Source organism: Ornithorhynchus anatinus, chromosome X1 (genome assembly GCF_004115215.2).
Source record: "Ornithorhynchus anatinus isolate Pmale09 chromosome X1, mOrnAna1.pri.v4, whole genome shotgun sequence".
Classification (NCBI taxonomy): domain Eukaryota; kingdom Metazoa; phylum Chordata; class Mammalia; order Monotremata; family Ornithorhynchidae; genus Ornithorhynchus; species Ornithorhynchus anatinus.
Genome location: NC_041749.1, coordinates 58,912,411 through 58,931,661, shown reverse-complemented (window position 1 = coordinate 58,931,661; position 19,251 = coordinate 58,912,411). Strand labels below are relative to the sequence as shown.

The window sequence follows — 19,251 nt, the reverse complement described above, 5'->3', positions numbered from 1 at the left end:
AACTACAGCCTGCTCTCGACTCTCTTGCCTCCATCCCCTCACTCATGCTATTCCCCTGGAATGTAACTCCCTCTCTCCAAATATGACAGACTACCTTTCTCCCCATATTGAGAGCCCTTGGAATAACCCACTTCCTCCAACAGCCTTCCCCAATTAATTCCCAACACTCAAATCATATAATAACAATAATGGTATTTGTTAAGTGCTTATTAGGTGCCAGGCACTGTACTAAATGCTGGGGTGGATACAAGCAAATCAGGGACACAGTTCCTGTCCCATGAGGGGCTCACAGTTTCAATCCCCATTTTACAGATGAGGTAACTGAGGCACAGAGAAGTGAAGTGACTTAACAAGGTCACACAGTAGACAAGCAGCAGAGTCAGGATTAGAACCCATGACCTTCCAACTCCCAGGCCTGTGCTCTATCCACTACACCAAGCTTCCCTAATCACCTCACCAATTAGCTTAAGCACCTATGTACTTCTTTATTCCCATCCTCAGCCTTTTATTATACATGGATATTCAACTGTACATTCAATTACTGACTCTGATTATTTGCCATCATTTTCCTAACCTACCCCATTAGAGTGTGGATCCTTGTACCTTTCCTGAGAACTTTCCCAGTGGGTGCTCAATAAATGCCATAAATACTTTAAATAAAGGCACTTTAAATACCTTGCTGACTCAATCATTTCTGGTTGACTTTGACCTCAGGTTTAATTCTGCTTGACTAGAACCAAAACAGTCAATCAATCAGTAGTATTTTACTGAGCATCTGTGGAGTGCTAGACAGTATACTAAGTACTTAGGAGAGGATATAGTTAGTATGGCACACATTCCCTGCCCTCAAGCAGCTCACAACTGAATAGGAGAGATAAGGCAGAAAGCTTTCACAGATAGTGAAATCAGAAGGAAGAACAACTATAAAAGCAGGAAGTAGTATAAACTTATCGGGATGAAACAGCCGAACAATCTATTAGTGAATGGTATTTACTGAAAGCTTACTAAGTGCAGAGCACTGTACAATAGAAATAGACATGTTCCTTGCCCATACAGTAACTGAATGTACAAACACAGATATATTAAAGTGTACACACATACAGGAATGCTGAGGATAAGAATAAAATACCCAGGGCAGTTATTGGGCTGAAACAACTGGGGTGTTGTGAAGCAGTGAGAAGCAGCGTGGCCTAATGGATAGAGCATGATCCTGGAAAAAGAAGGATCTGGGTTCTAATCCCAGCTCCGCCACTTCCCTGCTGTGTGTCCTTTGGGCAAGTCACTTAACTTCTCTGTGCCTCAATTCCCTCATCTGTAAAATGGAGATTAAGACTGTGAGCCCTATTTGGGACATGGACTGGGTCCAACTTGATCAGCTTGTATCTACCCCAGTGCTTAGTACAGTGCTGGGCATGTAGTAAGTGCTTAACAAATACCATTAAAAAATTGGAAAAACTTTCTGGAGGAGGTGGGCTTTTTGGGAGAACTTTGAGGATGTGGAAAGCTTTGTTTTGGCGGATTTGAGGTGGGCATGGGGAGTATGAGGCTAGGGGAACAATACAAGCAAGGGATCGGAGATGGGAGAGTTAATCGCAAGGTACAGTTGAAGGTGAGCTGGGGAGGAGTGAAGAGCGCAAGTTGGAGAGAATCGGGTCAGCCCCTGCTCCAGCCCACTGGCAGCATAAATCCTCCTTAACATTCAGTGCTGAGAATGTCACCCCCATAACTGCAGTTGCAACTTCCATAACTGTTAGTTGGAGCTATGCAGAGCCTGAAATCCTGCTGCTTCTTTCATGTTTCTGATCATGTTTGCCTTTCCTTATGTGTCTCTTGCCAACCTCTCCCCACCTTATTCTTGGATTGTGAGCCCCCTGGGGCCAGGGACCAATCAAATCAATCATATTTATTGGGGCTTACTGTGTGCAGAGCACTGTACTAAGCACTTGGAGTGTACAATAACAATATAAGAGTTGGTAGACACATTCCCTGCCCACAACAAGGTTACTTGACTATATATCACTCTTATATTCCTTATCCCATGCTCTGCACATAGTAAGCACTCAATAAATACTATTGAATGAATCCAGAGCCTAGTATGGTGCTTTGTAATCAATCAATTGTATTTATTGAGCACTTACTGTATGTAGAGCACTGTACTAAGCCCTTGGGAGAGTACAGTATAACAGAGTTGGTAGACATGTTCCCTGCCCACAACAAGCTTACAGTCTAGAGGACATAATAAGCAGTTAATAAATACCACTACTGAGACAGACAATATGTAACATGGAGAGAACTGATGGAGAGCCTTTAAGCCAACTGAGGAGTTTCTGCTTGATGTAGAATGTAAAAGGACATAATTAGAGAGATGAGTATCTCGACTGTGAGAAGATAATCTGTAAAGGCACGTGGAGTATGGAGCAAATGAGAGAGATTGGAAGCAGCAAGAAAGCAAGAGGCAGAGCAAGGAAGCAGCAAGACCAGCAAGGGGACAGATATAGTAATTTGACCACTATATGACAGTATCCAAAAAGGCTTGCTTTTGATCAGGTAGCAAGAGTGGACATGACAACAGTAATGGCAAGAATGAGGCAGCAGATTAACAGAATAGAGGAAAGGCAGCCCATTTTTCTCCTCAATTTCCACCCCTCTTCTGCCACTGTTGTGGTTCTCCTGGACATTCCCATGTACCGCTCTCTGAAGGTTTTGGGTGCAACCAAAACTGCATACTGGGCAGTCAGTCAATCAATCGTAATTATTGAGTGTTTACTGTGTGCACAGTACAGTTCTAAGCTCTTGGGAGAGTACAATATAAAAGAGTTGGCAGACATGTTTCCTGCCCACAATAATAATTATGGTATTTGTTAAGCATTTACTATGTGCCAAGCACTGTTCTAAGTGCTGGAAGCTTACAGTTTAGAGGGCATGTCAAGAACTTGCAGAAAACAGCCAGTGGTAGCTGCAGCTATGGCAGAAATGGCCAGAGCAGCTGTGGTAATGTCAGAGGAAGAGTGACTCAGCAGTAAAGGCAGTGGCAGTGGCCGACTCTTCTCTTGCCAGCTGCTCTTGTGGGCTGAACATGACAGTCCTTCTGTTTATATGTACCGGTGTGCCTTTAATCCTGGTCTCCCCCCATCCCATCCAGTCCCCCTCTCTTTTTGTTTCTTTCCTTCTTTCTTTGGCCCTGCTAATTCTTGGCCTCATCCGCTTAGCATTCCAGAAGGTATCATCACCTCATTCTTTGCCTCAGACTTTCCTCCCCTTATGAACCTGAATTCAATCATATTGTAATTGTGCCTATCACATATGCCATACATCTTTGGATCCTCAACTAATTCATCTCTTACTGAGGATCAAATTAAAAAGGGCATCAACCCCAGCTGATTTCTCTACTTTTTGCATTAGGAATTTTGCCCAATACAATCCATATGCTGTATGATGCCTTGTGACCCAATAAATTGAGTTCTGGCAAATATCTGGTAATTAAAATCTTCTATTAATTCCACATCTTGATATGAAACTACTTTGGTGAGTTCTTGGTTACTTTTACAGCCAGTCAGGGGGTCCAACTTTTCATTTTTAGCATGGAGACAAACTTGGTGTGATTGCTTTGAGGAGATGGGGGAGGGGAAGAGGAAGTAAGAGAAGAAAAGGATAGGGAAGAGAGGAGAGGGACGGAGAATGGAGGAGGGTGGAAAAGGAAAGGGAAAAGAAAGGTGGTAAGAAGAGGCAGAAAAAGGCACTTACCAGGGCTGCTCCTTCTCCACCACCACTTTTCCAGTTCTCAGCCGATACCAGAACTCAGCACAAGCAGTTCCTTTCACCCCTCCCCGAGTCCCTGTGTGAGGGAGCTGAGCACCTCCTTCACTAATAATAATAATAATAATGATGGTATTTGTTAAGCGCTTACTATGTGCTTACTATGTGCAGGGGGTAGATACAAGGTAATCAGGTTGTTCCATGTGGAACATTAAGATCACAGTCTTAATCCCCATTATACAGATGAGGAAACTGAGGCACAGAGAAGTTAAATGACTTGCCCAAGGTCACACAGCAGACAAGTTGTATATATTATTTGTATTATTATATATTATTTGTGTATATTATTTATTACTCTATTTATTTTGTTAATGATGTGTATATATCATTGATTCTATTTATCTTGATGATATTGACAACAGACTACTTGTTTTATTTTGTTCTGCTTTGTTTTGTTGCCTGTCTCCCCCGTTTAGACTGTGAGCCCATTGCTGGGCAGGGACTGTCTCTATCTGTTGCTGAATTGTACACTCCAAGCGCTTAGTACAGTGCTCTGCACATAGTAACTGTTCAATAAATACGATTGAATGAATGAATGATTGAATGAATGAATGAAAGACAGGTGGCAGAGCCGGGATTAGAACCCATGTCATCTGACTCCCAAGCCCGTGCTCTTGACACTAGACCATGCTGCTTCACTCTACCTAGCTCACAGGGCCTGGCACTCCAGAACTGCTGTGGCAACAGACAGCCCACATGGCTGCTCAGGCGCTGCCCTGCTTTCAGGCCAAGTTCAGTGGACAGGGCTGTGGCCACTGTGGAAGCAACCCGACTCATATGCTGCGGCAATGAACCTTGGCTGAATAGTGGCACAGTGCACGTGCAGGACCACTGCTCCAGGATTTTGACCTTCAATCCATCCCCACTGGATCTTCCAGGCAGACTGAATGGGTCAGATGGGGATAGGGCAGATGGACAGCTCCTTATGGAGCTTCAAGGCAGAAGCAGCATGGCCTGGTGGATAGAGGATGGGCCTGAGAGTCAGAAGGACCTGAGTTCTAATCCCGGCTCCTCCACTTAATAATCGTAATATTTAAGTGCTTACTTACACTGTTCTAAACCCAAGGTAATCAGGTTAGACAGTCCTTGTCCCGCATGAGGCTCACAGTCTTAATCCCCATTTTACAGATGAGGTAATTGAGGCACAAAGAAGTTAAATGACTTGCCCAAGGTCACACTCAGTAGACTTGTGGCAGAGCCGGGATTAGAACCAATGTCCTCTGACTTCCAAGTCCATGCTGCACTTGTCGGCTGTATAACTTTGGACAAGTCACTTCACTTCTCTGGGCCTCAGTTCCCTCATCTGTACAATAGGGATTAAGACTGTGATCCCTAAATGGGATCCCTTCCAAGTCACAAGGCTCACCCCCACTGCCCCATTGCCTTGGAAGGGATTGGAGGGACAGCTCCTTCTGAAGGAGGAAAGAGGATGCTGCCACCAAGGCTGCTTTTCAGGTGTTCCATTTACCTGCTTTTCTCTTAGTCATGCTTGTTAGCATAGGTGTGCTTACAATTATGTTGAAAGGTAGATATGGTAAGGTATGTCAACAGCTAATGTACAGGGCACCCATGCTTCCAGGTTTGGCAGACTTGCCATGACATTTTTCTTATTCTTGTCTATATTCACTTTAACCCAAGCACTCTCTAGTAGCAGTAGTATTTATTAAGCACTTACTGTTTGCAAAGCTCTGTACTAAGCGCTGGGAGAAAATACCTAGTTGGGAATTAAACACAGTCCCTGTCCCCACCTGTTGATCGCTTCCTGATCCTCTGAACATCCTATCCTTGATATACACGGCAGGACCAACTCCTCTTTTACCCCAGATTGACTCTCCTGAATAACTGGTTTCATTCTACTAAAGCGTTTCAGTCCTAAATCATGTTAATCCAGAACAAGAATTACATACAAAAAAAATGCGTATTTTGTTTGAGTGCAATATTACTGCCCCAGAGAAGCAATTTCATCAATTTGTGTGCTGTCATGCCTTCATTTAGCTCCATCTTACAACATTCCTTCAAGACAAATTCTCAAAAGTTTCCATCTTTTGTACTTACCATCTTTAAATATGAATGTAATCCTAGATGAAAATTTTAGCCTAATCTCTCTCAGCCACGGTATAATTAGGACAGATATTTGCCTGATAAATCTGCTTATTCAATTCACTAGGTTAAATAAAGCTGCCCTTGGAGATGAACACACCATGTCTACCCTTCAACCCAATTGCAAGCATACCTATACTAACAAGCACGACTAAGAGAAAGGCAGGTAAATGGGGCAATGGGCCTGGTCGCAGGTAAAGTGATATATCCCATTTTTGGTCAATGCAGATCTTGCTGCAGGGATCACTCTTTCAGTTGTCTCCCTGTGACCTGTCCATCTCCACTTGAGAAACACTCAAGGAGAGGGAAGAGGTTGGCTATTCAGCCACAGCACAAAAGGGACACTGGCTAAACTACAATGGGGAAATCGACGCTAGCAGTGCTGGTGGTAAAGGCAGCTGGGCAGGGCCAAACCTACCAGAAACGGAGGGCCCATCTTTGGCCATGTCAGTTCCCCTACCTGAGTTCATATTCCTCCTCAGGCTCAAAGTCTCATCTGTCTTGTTTAAAACGTTCCGCGTCTTGAATTGTATTTACACTAAAAATACCCCTTTAGGTATGTTATGTATTTTCAGCTGTTGGATCTTTAAATTATTTGTGCTTGCATATTTAAAGGCATTTAAAATGCTCAATACAAATGATTTTCTTCCTTTAGAACTTTGTTAACTAATATTGGCGGGTGAATATAAGTGAAGTTATTATTTCATAGAAAATATACAAACACAATTCAAAGGGCTCACAGATATTTTTATGAAATTAATCCCCATTTCTTTTCATTTTGGCTGAGCAAGCTTTGAATTCCCTTACAATCAAGTCTATTCAGAACCCCAAAATTGGTCTGTCAAAGTGAAATACATACAAACTTCTACTTTATGTCCATTCTCCAGGTTCCGCAAAGTGATGGAACATCTTCTTACTGTTTTCCTATACTGGAAGCTGCAGTTGGAAAAACTGACTTCAAACACCAGTGAATATTAAATTATTGAATCAACACTATCTTCCTTCACGATCACAATTAAATCATTTCAGATTTAATGTTAAAAATGATTTTTGTACCAGCCTCAGTTGAATTTCTACACCTGTACCTCTCTCCACCACACAAAAAAAAGGATTATTCCTAAAAAGGGAGCTAGACATGAGATGCCTTGCAATTTAAGCCCTGCATTTCTATAGAAATGGTAAGACCATGTGGTCCTACCACATATTTTGATGTTAAAGAATCTGTTGGTCTGAAATTAAAAGGAGCAACTTTTTAGGTAAAAGTTTCCTTATATCCTTTATCACTCACCATCATTTTACTAGGTCTTCCACCTTACTTGTGAGGCATTTTGGTATAATTGTAATCCCATTTCACAGAAACAAAAAAACTGGGGCTCTCTGTGATCCTCACTTCAACCTTTGCTTTCCCCAATTCACATTCCTTTTCCTAATCTAAGGGGTGTCCCTTTATCCTGATATTTTCTTTTATCCTAATATTAACAGGTGGGATTCTTTTGTTGCTGGTGCAAAGAATCTAGGGGTAAAAGGTCATCTGAGACTCCCTAAAATCAATATCAATTTCATATTCCCCAGTTCGCTAAATTCCCCCTCTGCTCAATTTATGCTGTGTTCTAGAAGTAGACACTACTGACTTGTGCTATGAATGTGTGTAGGGCTGAAAAGGCCAATGAGGGATCCACAGTCCTGACTGCATAGTGTGCACAAAAAGTCTGCTCCATGTTGTGTTGTCACGTTTGAAGTTCGCAGTGCCTGGCACTATTTTCATTTTTGCCTCTGTCTCTCAATCTGCTCAAAAGAGATGCTCCTTTCTTGACAGCACTATGCGATGCTGGTCTATCATCAGCAATTGACTCCCACTTTTCAGCTGGGATGCAGCAGGATCTGAGCTTTTGTTTTACTGTGTCCTTAAAACAATGTCTTGTTTAACAATACATATGGATCAGCTCCTCTCAGGGTCACACCTGGAGAGTTTCCAATACTACCAGTCTCTGCTATGGGAGGGAGCATTAAGCAGAGGCCTACCCACTCCATTCCTAGCTTGGGCAGTGGCTAGCGAGTGGTAGGCAATCTGCTACAAGTCAAACCTCACCCATGCTGGGCAGCAGCAGCATGAGAGAGAGTCGAGGGCGGAGACTCAAGTTTGCTGCGTGGAAGGAGGCAATGGTAAACCACTTCCATATTTTTACCGAGAAAACTCTATGGATACACTACCAGAACGACTGCAGATAGAGAGCGGGGCGTTCTGGGCAAGATGTGTCCATGGTGTCGCTATGGGTCAGAAACGAATTGATGGCACAAGACAAGCCAATGGATCAGCTCTGGACAGAGCATACATGGTCCCTACCTTTTGGGAGTGGTCAACTGATATTAGTGGACCGTAAGGCCTGGATCAGACCATATCCCACCTAAATCCCTAGTCTGAGAAACACTGTGGCCTTCTTGGAAAGAGCACAGACCTGGATGTAAAAAGATGTGGGTTCTAATTCCAGCTCCATCATTTGCCTGCTGTGTGACCATGGGTAAAATCACAAACTTCTCTGGGCCTCATTTTCCTCATCTGTTAAATGGGGATTAAATACCTGTTCTCCCTCCCTGTGAGCCCCATTTGGGCCAGGGACTATGTCCTATCTGATTATCTTGTATCTAACTCCAGTGTTTAGTACAATGCTTGGCATGTAAATACCACAACCCTTATTATTGATTCTCTCTGCCTCGTTCAGGAGGACTTGGCTGGCAGTGTATTTGCATTTCCCTGGATTAATGTTTGCCAAATATTTTTTGTTCTTTGAAGGCACAGATAATGCAGAATAAGCCAGGACCAGGTGACACTCTTGAGGGCAGAGACTTTAATGTATGCTTCCAAATGCCCCATATGGTGCCCTGCACAACAGAGTACTGTTGATGAAAGAAAGGCCTGAAACATGCAGGTGGACACCAAACAGAGTTTTCAAATTATTCAGAACGTGGACAAACCCATTTAATATTTTTTTAGCCTATTTCTTCTGATTAAGTTGCACCTGGCTGCAGAGTATCATCAATAGATAGATATAAAACAAGATGTCATAGACATGTGAGAGGAAGGGGTTAAGCGTTAACATATCACAATTAAGTTACCAAGTATGGCGTACATGCACTTTCCATTTAGATAGATGATTCCCTCGCTTCCACTCCCCTCCCCCCCGCCCCACCTCCAGCCCAACCCCAACACCCTTTTAATCACTTCCAAAGTGAATACAACTGTAAATATTAAATGATGTTCTTTTGGCCCTAATTAACTAATTGTTAACGGAGTCTTTACAGAATAGGATAAATGGGAAATGGGGAAACATCGTTCAAGTGTAAATTTTAAAATTGTTTTTAAACAGACCCATCACACCCCCCCGCAAAAAAAAAAAAAGCCAAAACGGCTTGTCAAACCATGATCCAAGAGATAAAAAGGGATGATTCTGATCTTATATCAACGATTAGACATAACTCTGATTTAAATGCAGGATCATTTCCACCTACAAGTTAGCAAAAATAGAAACCCTGAGTGAAATCCATGGAGCTCTGTAGAAGAAAAAAATTCTGGCAAGAAACGGTTGAAACGTTGATTGATAGAATATCACTTGTAATAAAGTTGCTGCATTTCTGTCAGCAAGATTGGACCTGGTGGAGTAAATAGGTTATGTGTTTGGCATCAGGGCGTTCTGATCCACACACGAAGCCCCTCGGTCAAACATCCTACTGCAGAATTCTCAGAATTCTTTCAAAAAGCTAGCCAGAAAAAGCCAACCTAATTCCGCATTGCTTATTCAGTCTGCCTGATGGAAAGAACGCTGAGTGGGAATCACGTTTAACCTTGTTAGATTTAGAGAGGCTTGAATCACACTGACAGCGATAGAAAACAGTTTCCTTCATACCGCCCAAGAATCCGTTTTCATTCCCTTTTCCAGTCCCCCCTCGTGGAGTGCATTTTTTAAACGCGCCGACCGGCAGCAATACGTCCCTTAAGCTAGCACCCAGTGAGTCGATTCTTGCTGTCAAGCAGAGGTTTGGGTGTTTTGTCGTTTGTTTTTTGTTGTCTATTTTTTTACGAGAGCTAGGGGACTCGCGGCTTTCCAGATCAGGACCAGAAGAGCCGAAAGGAGAGCGCTGTCAGGCTGCGGACCTAATTCAAAAGCAAACGGTCTGGCTCTTTGCTCCGCTAGCCAGCAGGCTCCCCCTGGTCGGGACTCACACAGGTGCAAAGTGCCACGTTAGGCTCTGTCGCCAACTCGAAAGCCCCCAAAGAGGGTCCGATTTACCTGGTAAACTTCTCTCAGCCCACAGCGTGTCCTCAGGACCTGCTGGCAGGTCCTCCGCCTCTCGACGTACCACCTTCTCACCGCGGCCACTGTCATGTTCCACACGAAACGACTCCCACTGAAAAGCAGGTCTTCCAGCCCACACATGAAAACGGAAGGCATCGTTCGTTCTCTCGGAAACCTGGCAGAGCGGCTGCGCTCGGGGCCCCGGGAGCCGGTCGCCTTCTTTTTGCAATTGCCGCTAGATCGGCTGGCTTTCTATACACGGCCGAACGGGGATAGGGTCATCCTTTAAACCAACTCCCCCACCCCACCCCACCCCCTCCCCCTCCTGCGGGTTTCCCGGGCAGCCTCCAAAGGCATGCCCTAAGGTCTTGGTTCCAGTCCAGCCGAACGGCTGCAATAGCTCAGCCCCACCAGAAGCTCTCGCAGCAGCCTCGTCCTCCTTAGCTGTTTAAGAGCAATCCCTGTTGAGCTCCCCCGGGCTAGCGCTGGGGATTCGAATGCCGCTCATTTCGGCCCCAGCTCTGGCTCGCCCCGTCCGCTAGAAAACCACGCTTGAAGCGACTACCCAGGCCATCCCCGCTCCAGCGCCTCCCACGACTAGCCACAACGACTCGATGCCTCGGTAGCGCACTTAAAGGGAACCCCGTCTTCTACAACGCGCTAGCGGGTTTGTTCGGCAGGCAAGGTTATTTAAAGTTCCGTTCAACGGCTCCAGGAACGATCCCCATGGATGCATTTCAATGGCTACACCCCGAAGCGACCGTCGAGACCCTATCGGGTCAAGGCAGCGGATTGTCTCATAAGGGCCACTTCTCTATTCTTCTTTATTCGCCTCTTTCGAAAAAATGAACGCATGTTGCTATTTCTTCTTCGAGGCCCACGTTTAGCAGTCTAAATGCCACCCTTCTTTCTGATGCAGCACTCCGTTTGAAAAACAAAGAGCGGCATGCAAGGGCAGTTTTCACAAACAGGCCACAGTAAAGTCACTCTCTGCAATAATAGCCCTCAAGGGAATTGCTGACTGGCTCCAATAAACGGGTAAATTTAGATTGCGATTCTCCCCTTTGGAGAATTACGCAGCTAATACCTCATACCTACACCTTCATTTCTAAGCTACTCCCCATTAATGCCTAAAAGCAACTGTTCCACCATAAAAAACAAAAACGCACCCCACCAAAAAGGTCAAAGGATGATGACTTGTCCCAATCCTTTTCTAGGCTCAGATGTGCTTTGAAAACCCTTTTTCTCATCGTATCTGCTACATATTTGGAGTCAGGTACAAATCTGACACTGTTTTCTAAGTCCAGGAGCCCCAGATTTCTAATGTAAAGTTTTTATTGTACCCAAGGAAAGTGAAAAAAGTACAAGCAAACTCTAACATTGAATCATTTAACTGCTGGGTGCAGAGTTACTCGGGTTGAGAAATGCCAAATGGGGAAAAATTTCAGAATGGGTTTTCTTTGACTGGGGAGGGTGGTAGTTTACCAGTGTTCCCAGAAACTGTTCAACACTATAACTCAGAGAGATCAGCAAGAGGTTAATTATCCCACCTCCTGATAATACTAGGGCACATCTCTTCTGGTCTTTACCTGGGGAGAAATCATTGGTAGGGTAAAATAATTGAAATGAAAATCCCAATCTCATTAATTTATACATATCCCATAAAGAAGTGTTTATAAGATCATTTTTAGGAAAAAGCCACTTTGATATCTATTAGCATTAATAATGTTTAAAGAAGCTGTGGGTTTTAAACAACCTTTTATCATCCTCCTCAATGGTATTTGCTGAGTGCTTACTATGAGCAAAGCACTGTACTAAGCACTTGGGAGAGTACAATAGAACAGAGCTGGCAGACACATTCCCTGCCCACAACCAGCTCACGGTTCTTTTGATCTAGACTATTTTATTTTATAGCTCATCTATCTAAAATTCTTAGTCCTCTGAAGCTCATTTTTGTTCCCTCCAGAACTGTTTTTACAGAAGGCGAGTTCAGTAAATTGAGGAAAGAAAGGCTCATTAAATACTATGCACAATTCAGGAAGTCATAATGTCTTCACCTAGAATGTCCTTCTTATCATCCAGTCCAATCTGCCTCCCTTCCAGGGTAGACAGTCATTCATGGAAATAAGGAATTGTGACATTTCTCACAAAATAAAACCCAACTGGGTGAGGCCTCTTTAAAAGGTAGCCAAGCTCACTTGTTGTATAGATTGAAGCAATGCTATATGTGAATTGTAAACTTACGAAATAGAAATATGAGGAAGCAACAAGTTCTCCTTTAAGAGTTTTGCCAGATTCTGCGCACCTATGCAAGAACCTGTCAAAGTTCTAGTGAAAGAGGGACTTTCCCAGGTGGATGCTTTAAAATCATTGTGTTTTCTCCAGTACTAGACATCCTGGGTCCTGAAAAACACTGCAATTTCCTGTGTTTCCTCCAGAGACCCAAGCAAACTCTTCTACTAACAGCATCTCACACTTGGGAGTTCTCTTCTACCTCAGAGGTAAAGAAATCTTAGGTATTACTAGGGCTCCCTCAGGGTCTGACATAATATACAAGGGAGAGGAGAATGGTAAAACTCTTCTATAACACTTAGATCATGGAGAAAACATATCAATGGCAGAAATTATAAGACTAATCACAGAGACACCTGAAAGACACCGCTTGAGGCACTTAGTCCATTCCCCTGCCTTAAGGAAGGATGAGGCCTAAACCAGTAATAATTAGCACCTGTCTTCCTATTTAGATTGTAAGCTCCTTGTGGACAGGTAACGTGTCTACCAATGTCATTATACTGTATCTCCCAAGCACTTAGTACAGTGCTCTGCACACAGTTAATGCTCAATAAATATGCTTGCTAGAGCAAAATTTTGCAGAGTGAGCCCCATGTGGGACAGGGATTGTGTCTGACTTGATTATCTTGTACCTACCCTAGCGCTTAGTACGATGTTTTTCATTTAACAAATACCTCAATAATGACTAAAACCACTGACATGTCCTACCTGTCCAAAAATGAAAGGCAACAAAGTTTGGGGGTATTTTTACAAGAGCACCTACTGTACACCAGAAAATTAGTTGGAACAAATTCCAAATGAATAATTAGGGCCTGACTGTATGACTGAAACAGAAGGAGCTAATGGGTGGCTGTGGCATTTCCCATAATCTCCATTTTCTCTGACACTTCATGGAGACTAGAGAAGCCACTACCCCCATGGGCATGGCACCATTAGGGTGACACTATTAACTTTGCCCCATAGCTTTTCTGAGCATGACAGTTGTAGCTAGCCCACCCTATCCTTTGGAGCGAGAAAAAAGATCCGAAAAAAGACCTGGAGTAAGAAAAAGACTAGGAAAAGCCCGGGCTTGAGGATCCTTGTGGTGTGAACAGGGGTCCTATGATGAGGAGCTGCCTGCCCTGCCCACCGGGGTAAACTGTGGAGGGGTGCTTCACCAAGGAGGGGACAAGGATGTGCCCCACAGGATTGCCTGGCCACTGCCGCTGCCAAACCAGGATCTGCAACCGTGGCAACCAAATCAGGTTGTTTCTGAGGCAGCAGTAGCCACGGGGTGACCAGCAGAATCCGCCTGATGGATCCTCGCCCTGGTCTTGGGGCGTGTGCTGCTGCAGTGAGCCGGAAGGGAGCATGGAGAGAAAGCCACATTTCGAGCATTCATTTCCAGTGGATGGGGTGAGCAGGAGTTGTGGCCGAAGCTCACAGAAAAGGGATTGAAATTAGTGTAATTCAAATCTCCAGCACTAGCCCGGGGAAGCTCAAAAGGGATTTCTCTTAAGTTGCTAAGAAGGAAAAGGTTGCTCTGAGGCAAGCATGAAGGGAGCTGCTCGTGCCTGGTCCCAGTGCCCGATGAAGACCACAAGGGAGGCAGTGGAGGAGGAGGTGATCCTCCTTTTGCTCCCCCTTCCTTCCTCTCTCTTCTTCCTCTCTCCTCTTTTTCTCAAAAACTCCCCAATCTTTTTCTTCTCTTGTCCCCTCAAAGCCCCCAAACCCCTCAAAACTCCATCCAAGTTCACCACCATGATCAAGCAGTGTGACCTAGAAGATAGAGCATGGGCCTGGAAGTCAGAAGGACTTGGGTTCTAATCCCAGCTCCGCCACTTGCCTGCTCTGTGATCTTGGGCAAGTCATTTCACTTCTCTGTACCTCAGTTACCTCATCTGTAAAATGGGGAATAAGACTTTGAGCCCCATGTGCGCTTAGAACAGTGCTTGGCACAGTAAGCACTTAACAAATACCATCATAAAAAATAAAATAAGACAGAGACTGTGTCCAGCCAATAAGCTTGTCTCTAGCCCAGTGCTTAGTACAGTGCCTGGCATATATTAAGTACTTAACAAGTACTATAAAAAAATGAATATTTGGGATCTTTGCACCTGTTTTTAACCTGCTGCTTAAAATGGTGGCATTATAAGCAGCTGAGAGTGCTGGGAGGAACTCTAGGGACTCACAGCTTTGTCTCCCCTTGCCATATGTGGTTCTACCATCTCTGACAATGGTGGCATCATCTGATTTTACATGGCACCAGGCCATGTGACTATGAAAAAGAGGGAAATTTCAAACAATAAAAATGTCAGCAAAATATGAGGGAGATGAGAAAAGTTAGCTTTGTGAAAAGGTCTTAGAGACAATGTAAAAGCTCATTTCCTTGAACAACTGAAACTTTGTAGGAAACAACAGAGTGTAGAATAGTTGCCAACAGTTCAAATTCCCTGAAGGTAATTTCCCTGAAGCACTGTAGGGGGGGTATGGCCATAAAGTCAAACAATGGGGACAGAAGACTGGGGAACTCAAGAAGCAACAGCAGGTGATATAAGTGTCAGGGGAATACAAGAGATGTGTTCTTTTGTTTCCTGATAATCTGATATTTTTGTATGAATATGTGTCTGTATGTGAGTTAAGTGGGAGGAAGGACTAGGAGTGGGAAGGGGGGGTTCTAAAAGGGAGGGTGAGAAGAGTGGTATTTTATGTCAAATCCTGAGACTGCAAGGGTCCAGTTTCTAAAAAAAGATGCTGTAGTGAATAATCCCAAAAAGATAAATGAATGGACTTGTAGCATTTGGATTAACTCTAGACATAAGGAAACCTAGAATTTTCTTGTTCCAACCCAAGATAGTCACCCACTGAGGTCAACAATGCATTCTCTCACAGGCAAAATATGAGCTTGAACACAAGAAATAGATAAATATTGGGTGTGTGAAAATCTAAAATATAATGACCATAATCGAATTACATTTCTACAAAAGGGAACAGCTGAAGTCTCGGGATTACAAGGAAATTTTTCACAAATTGTCTGGTACTTTTGGATGCCACAACTTAGATGTTCACTGATGAAAATGAAGTGGAAGCTTAAATTTACATAGAATCTTTCTTCCAAAGAAACCAACATGCTTCACAAACATTATCTGTCTCCTCAGAACTTCCCTGGGAGGTATGGAGAATCAGACGTTAGCTTTATTTATAAATGGAGAAACTGAAGCTTATGGACATTAAGTGCCTAGTCTGACATCACTCACTGTCAGAAGCAGAGCATTTTTTAGTTAAGAATAACTAGAAATTGATAGATATACATTTGTTTCTAGATCAGTTGAAAGAAGCAAAGCAAGTTCTCACCTGAATTTGTGAGCTACAAGTAACCTAGTACTCACCCACCTCCCCTGACAATACTCACTTCTCACAAGTCTCCCTGGTGGTGCAGACCCTCAGCCCCCTCAGAGCATTAACACCCATGCTCCTAGCTCACATCTGGTTTCATTTTGTTGCCTTTTCTACACCCAAGCGTTGTAAACCCTCGCCTCATCTCTTGGTACTTTTAAATTTACCCCAGAACTATTAATCACTTGAAAATCACTGCAAATTTTGCTCAGTAATACCTTGGTTTTAATATAAAATTTTATTCCCCCAAGTGGTCTTACATTAATAATTTATAATTGTAACTGTGGTACTTGTTAAGGGTTTACTCTGGGCCAGGCACCTATACTAAGCTCTGGAGTAGATACCAGCTAATCAGGTTGGACACAGTCCCTGTCCCACATGGAGCTCACAGTCTTAATCCCCATTTTACAGAGGAGGAAACTGAGGCACAGAGAAGTGAAGAGACTTGCCCAAGGTCACACACCAGACAAGTGGCAGAGCTGGGACTAGAACGCAGGTCCTCTGACTCCCAGGCCCGTGCTCTCTCCACTAGGCTATGCTGCTTCTATTACCTTGTTTTTTTCCCCCCTCACAACTCCTCTTTGAGGTAAGTAGAAAGATATTATTATATCCATTTTGCTAATGAGGAAACTGAGATAGAGAGGTGTTAAGTCATTTGCCCACTTTCACATCGCAGGCTAGTGGCAGAGCTCAGGCTCCAACCCAGGTTCTCCAGTTTCCAGACCAGTTCCCTTCTGCTACATCACACTGCCTTCCCTAATACTAAATCATTTTTCCAGGGGGACCCCTGACCTCCCCTCTTGCTTCAGAGCCTTTGTGCTGCCTCCCTGGTTGTGAAGTCTGCTGCAGTGCCAGTCATGGACATGGCAGCAGGAGTTGTGGCTGAAGAGCTGAAAATACAAAACCAGGCAGTGCCCACCCTATGCAGAGGAATGCCCAAAATGGTGCCCAGAGTGGTAATAACAACAACAACAACAATTGTGGTATTTGTTAAGCACTTACTATGTGCCAGGCACTGTACTAAGTGCTGGGGTGGATAGAAGCAAATCAGGTTGGATACAGTCCTTGTCTCATGTGGAGCTCATATTCTCAATCTCCATTTTACAGATGAGGTAACTGAGGCACAGAGAAGCAAAACAACTTGTCCAAGGTCACACAGCAGACAAGTGGCGGAGCCAGGATTAGAACCCATGACCTTCTGACTCCCAGGCCCCTGCTCTATCCACTTATCCACTATGTCATCCTGTCATGCTGCTTTTCTAATAGATAGAGTCACAGAGAGATAGAACACAGAGATGAGAGGCCTAGACAGACCCAAACAGGGAGAGGAAAGAAAGATAGATGCAGCGACACATCATGGGGTGTGGGGCTGAGATGGGAATGGAGGGACTGTAACCCGGTAAACTCTCTACAGCTTCATCTGAGAGGGATTAATGGAAAGGAAGAAAGCAGCATAGCCTAGGAAAAGGAGCATAGGCCTGGGAGTCAGAGGACCTGGGTACTAATCCCAGCTCTGCCACTTGCCTGCTGTGAGACCCTGGGCAAATCACTTAACTTCTCTGTGCCTGTTTCCTCAATTGTAAAATGGGGATTCAAGACCTGTTCTCCCTCCCACTTGGAGTGTAAGCCCACTGTGGGACCACTTGTCTCTCCCTATTTCAGTCTATACTTCACTCTGCTGCCCAGATTATCTTTCTACAGAAATGCTCTGGGCATGTCACCCCTCTTCTCAAAATCTCCAGTGGTTGCCTATCAACCTTTGTATCAAGCAAAAACTTCTCACTATTGGCTTCAAAGCTCTCCATCACCTTGCCCCCTCCTACCTCACCTCCCTTCTCTCCTTCTACAGCCCAGCACGCACACTCCACTGCTCTGCCGCTAACCTTCTCACTGTGCCTCATTCTCACCTGTCCCGCCGTAGACCCCGGCCCACATTCTACCTCTGGCCTGGAAGGCCCTCCCTCCTCACATCTGCCAAACTATCTCTCTTCCCCCCTTCAAAGCCCTACTGAAAGCTCACCTCCTCCAGGTGGCCTTCCCAAACTAAGCCCCCCTTTTTCTCTGCTCCTCCTCCCCTCCCCATCACCCTGACTCCCTCCCTCTGCTCTACCCCCCACCCCACAGCACTTGTATATATATGCACATATTTATTATTCTATTAATTTTATTGATAATGTGTATATATCTATAATTTTATTTATTTATATTGATGCTATTGATGCCTGTCTACTTGTTTTGTTTTGTTGTCTGTCTCCCCACTTCTAGACTGTGAGCCTGTTGTTGGGCAGGGATTGTCTCTGTTGCCAAATTGTACTTTCCAAGCGTTTAGTACAGTGCTCTGCACACAGTAAGTGCTCAACAAATATGATTGAATGAAGCTGAAGAGAAAAGCAAGTAATTTTGTTCCTAAAAGCCCAATTTGGGGGGTGGGAGGCTCACCTTCATCACTTCTATGTTTGTATCCTTGCAACAATCCAAGAAGGGGGATGAAAATAGTTCCTTGTACATTACTATCTGAAAGCATCTTCAAAATTTCATACCAGGAACCTACTTATCTCAAACTATAAAATATATGTTCAACAATAAAAAAGATATAACAGAGAAAATCAGCAGGATACAGGGCCAGATGGAACTCAAGGATTATAGTTATTTTATAAAGATACAGAACCCAGGTCTGTATTCCTTGGAGACCTCAGGGCCTTTTATTCAGGATTTAAAAGGATTAAGAGGAGAGCTGCTACAAGACTGTGTGATCTAGTGTCAATTATGAGAAGAAGGGGGCAGACTTCCTCAAAGAAACAACTGCACATGAAAGGAATTTCAGCAGTACTATATCATCTTAAAAAAGGTGATGTCACTTGGGAATTTAATAAAAGAGCTTGTAAGAGGAGTTAGAGAAATATTTAGAGGAAAAATTATGTTTGGAGGAAAAAAAAATACTGAACTCTACTTATTAATTCAAAGTGCATTTGTCTTGCCTCTGTCCATACTACAGTTTTCAATCAATCAGTGGCATTTACTAAGCACTTGAGAGAGTACAATACAACAAAGTTAACTGCACTCTTCCTGCCTACCAGGATGTGAATTTAGCAGTCCTCAATCCGCTGTAGCTCACATGTTAAGGTCAACATGCAATGCCCCATGCAATCTATGATCCATGTAAAGTAGAAGCTAAGAATGTGCCAGACAGAAAAGCAGGGACTACCTTTGTTGAAGAAGCCAACAGTGAAATTCTATGTGCAACACCAGTTATTGATCAAAGACTTGCTTTACCTCATGGACCTTCTGCCCCACATTAAAACATTTAAACTGTATTTTGTAATATAGACACCCTCTACTATTAAAAAAACCTATCACACACAAAAATCATCACATA

At 43.7% G+C, this 19,251-nt stretch overlaps 1 protein-coding gene across 5 annotated transcripts in view; it reads right to left on the bottom strand.

Moving 5' to 3' along the window:
- FRMD4B (FERM domain containing 4B) overlaps positions 1-19,251 on the bottom strand; it is a 336,920-nt gene that overhangs the window by 159,062 nt on the left and 158,607 nt on the right. Inside the window, exon 1 of one of the 5 annotated variants that reach the window (XR_003754483.2) lies at positions 10,203-10,449. The exons of 3 other annotated variants lie outside the window; for them this stretch is intronic. Coding sequence is in view for 1 of the 2 variants with exons in the window: in XM_029050695.2 (XP_028906528.1) it covers positions 10,203-10,364 (162 nt within the window). In the remaining variant the exon portion in view is untranslated. Of the gene's footprint in view, positions 1-10,202; positions 10,450-19,251 lie in introns of those variants that run through there. One more of the 5 variants, XM_029050695.2, reaches the window with a different exon arrangement.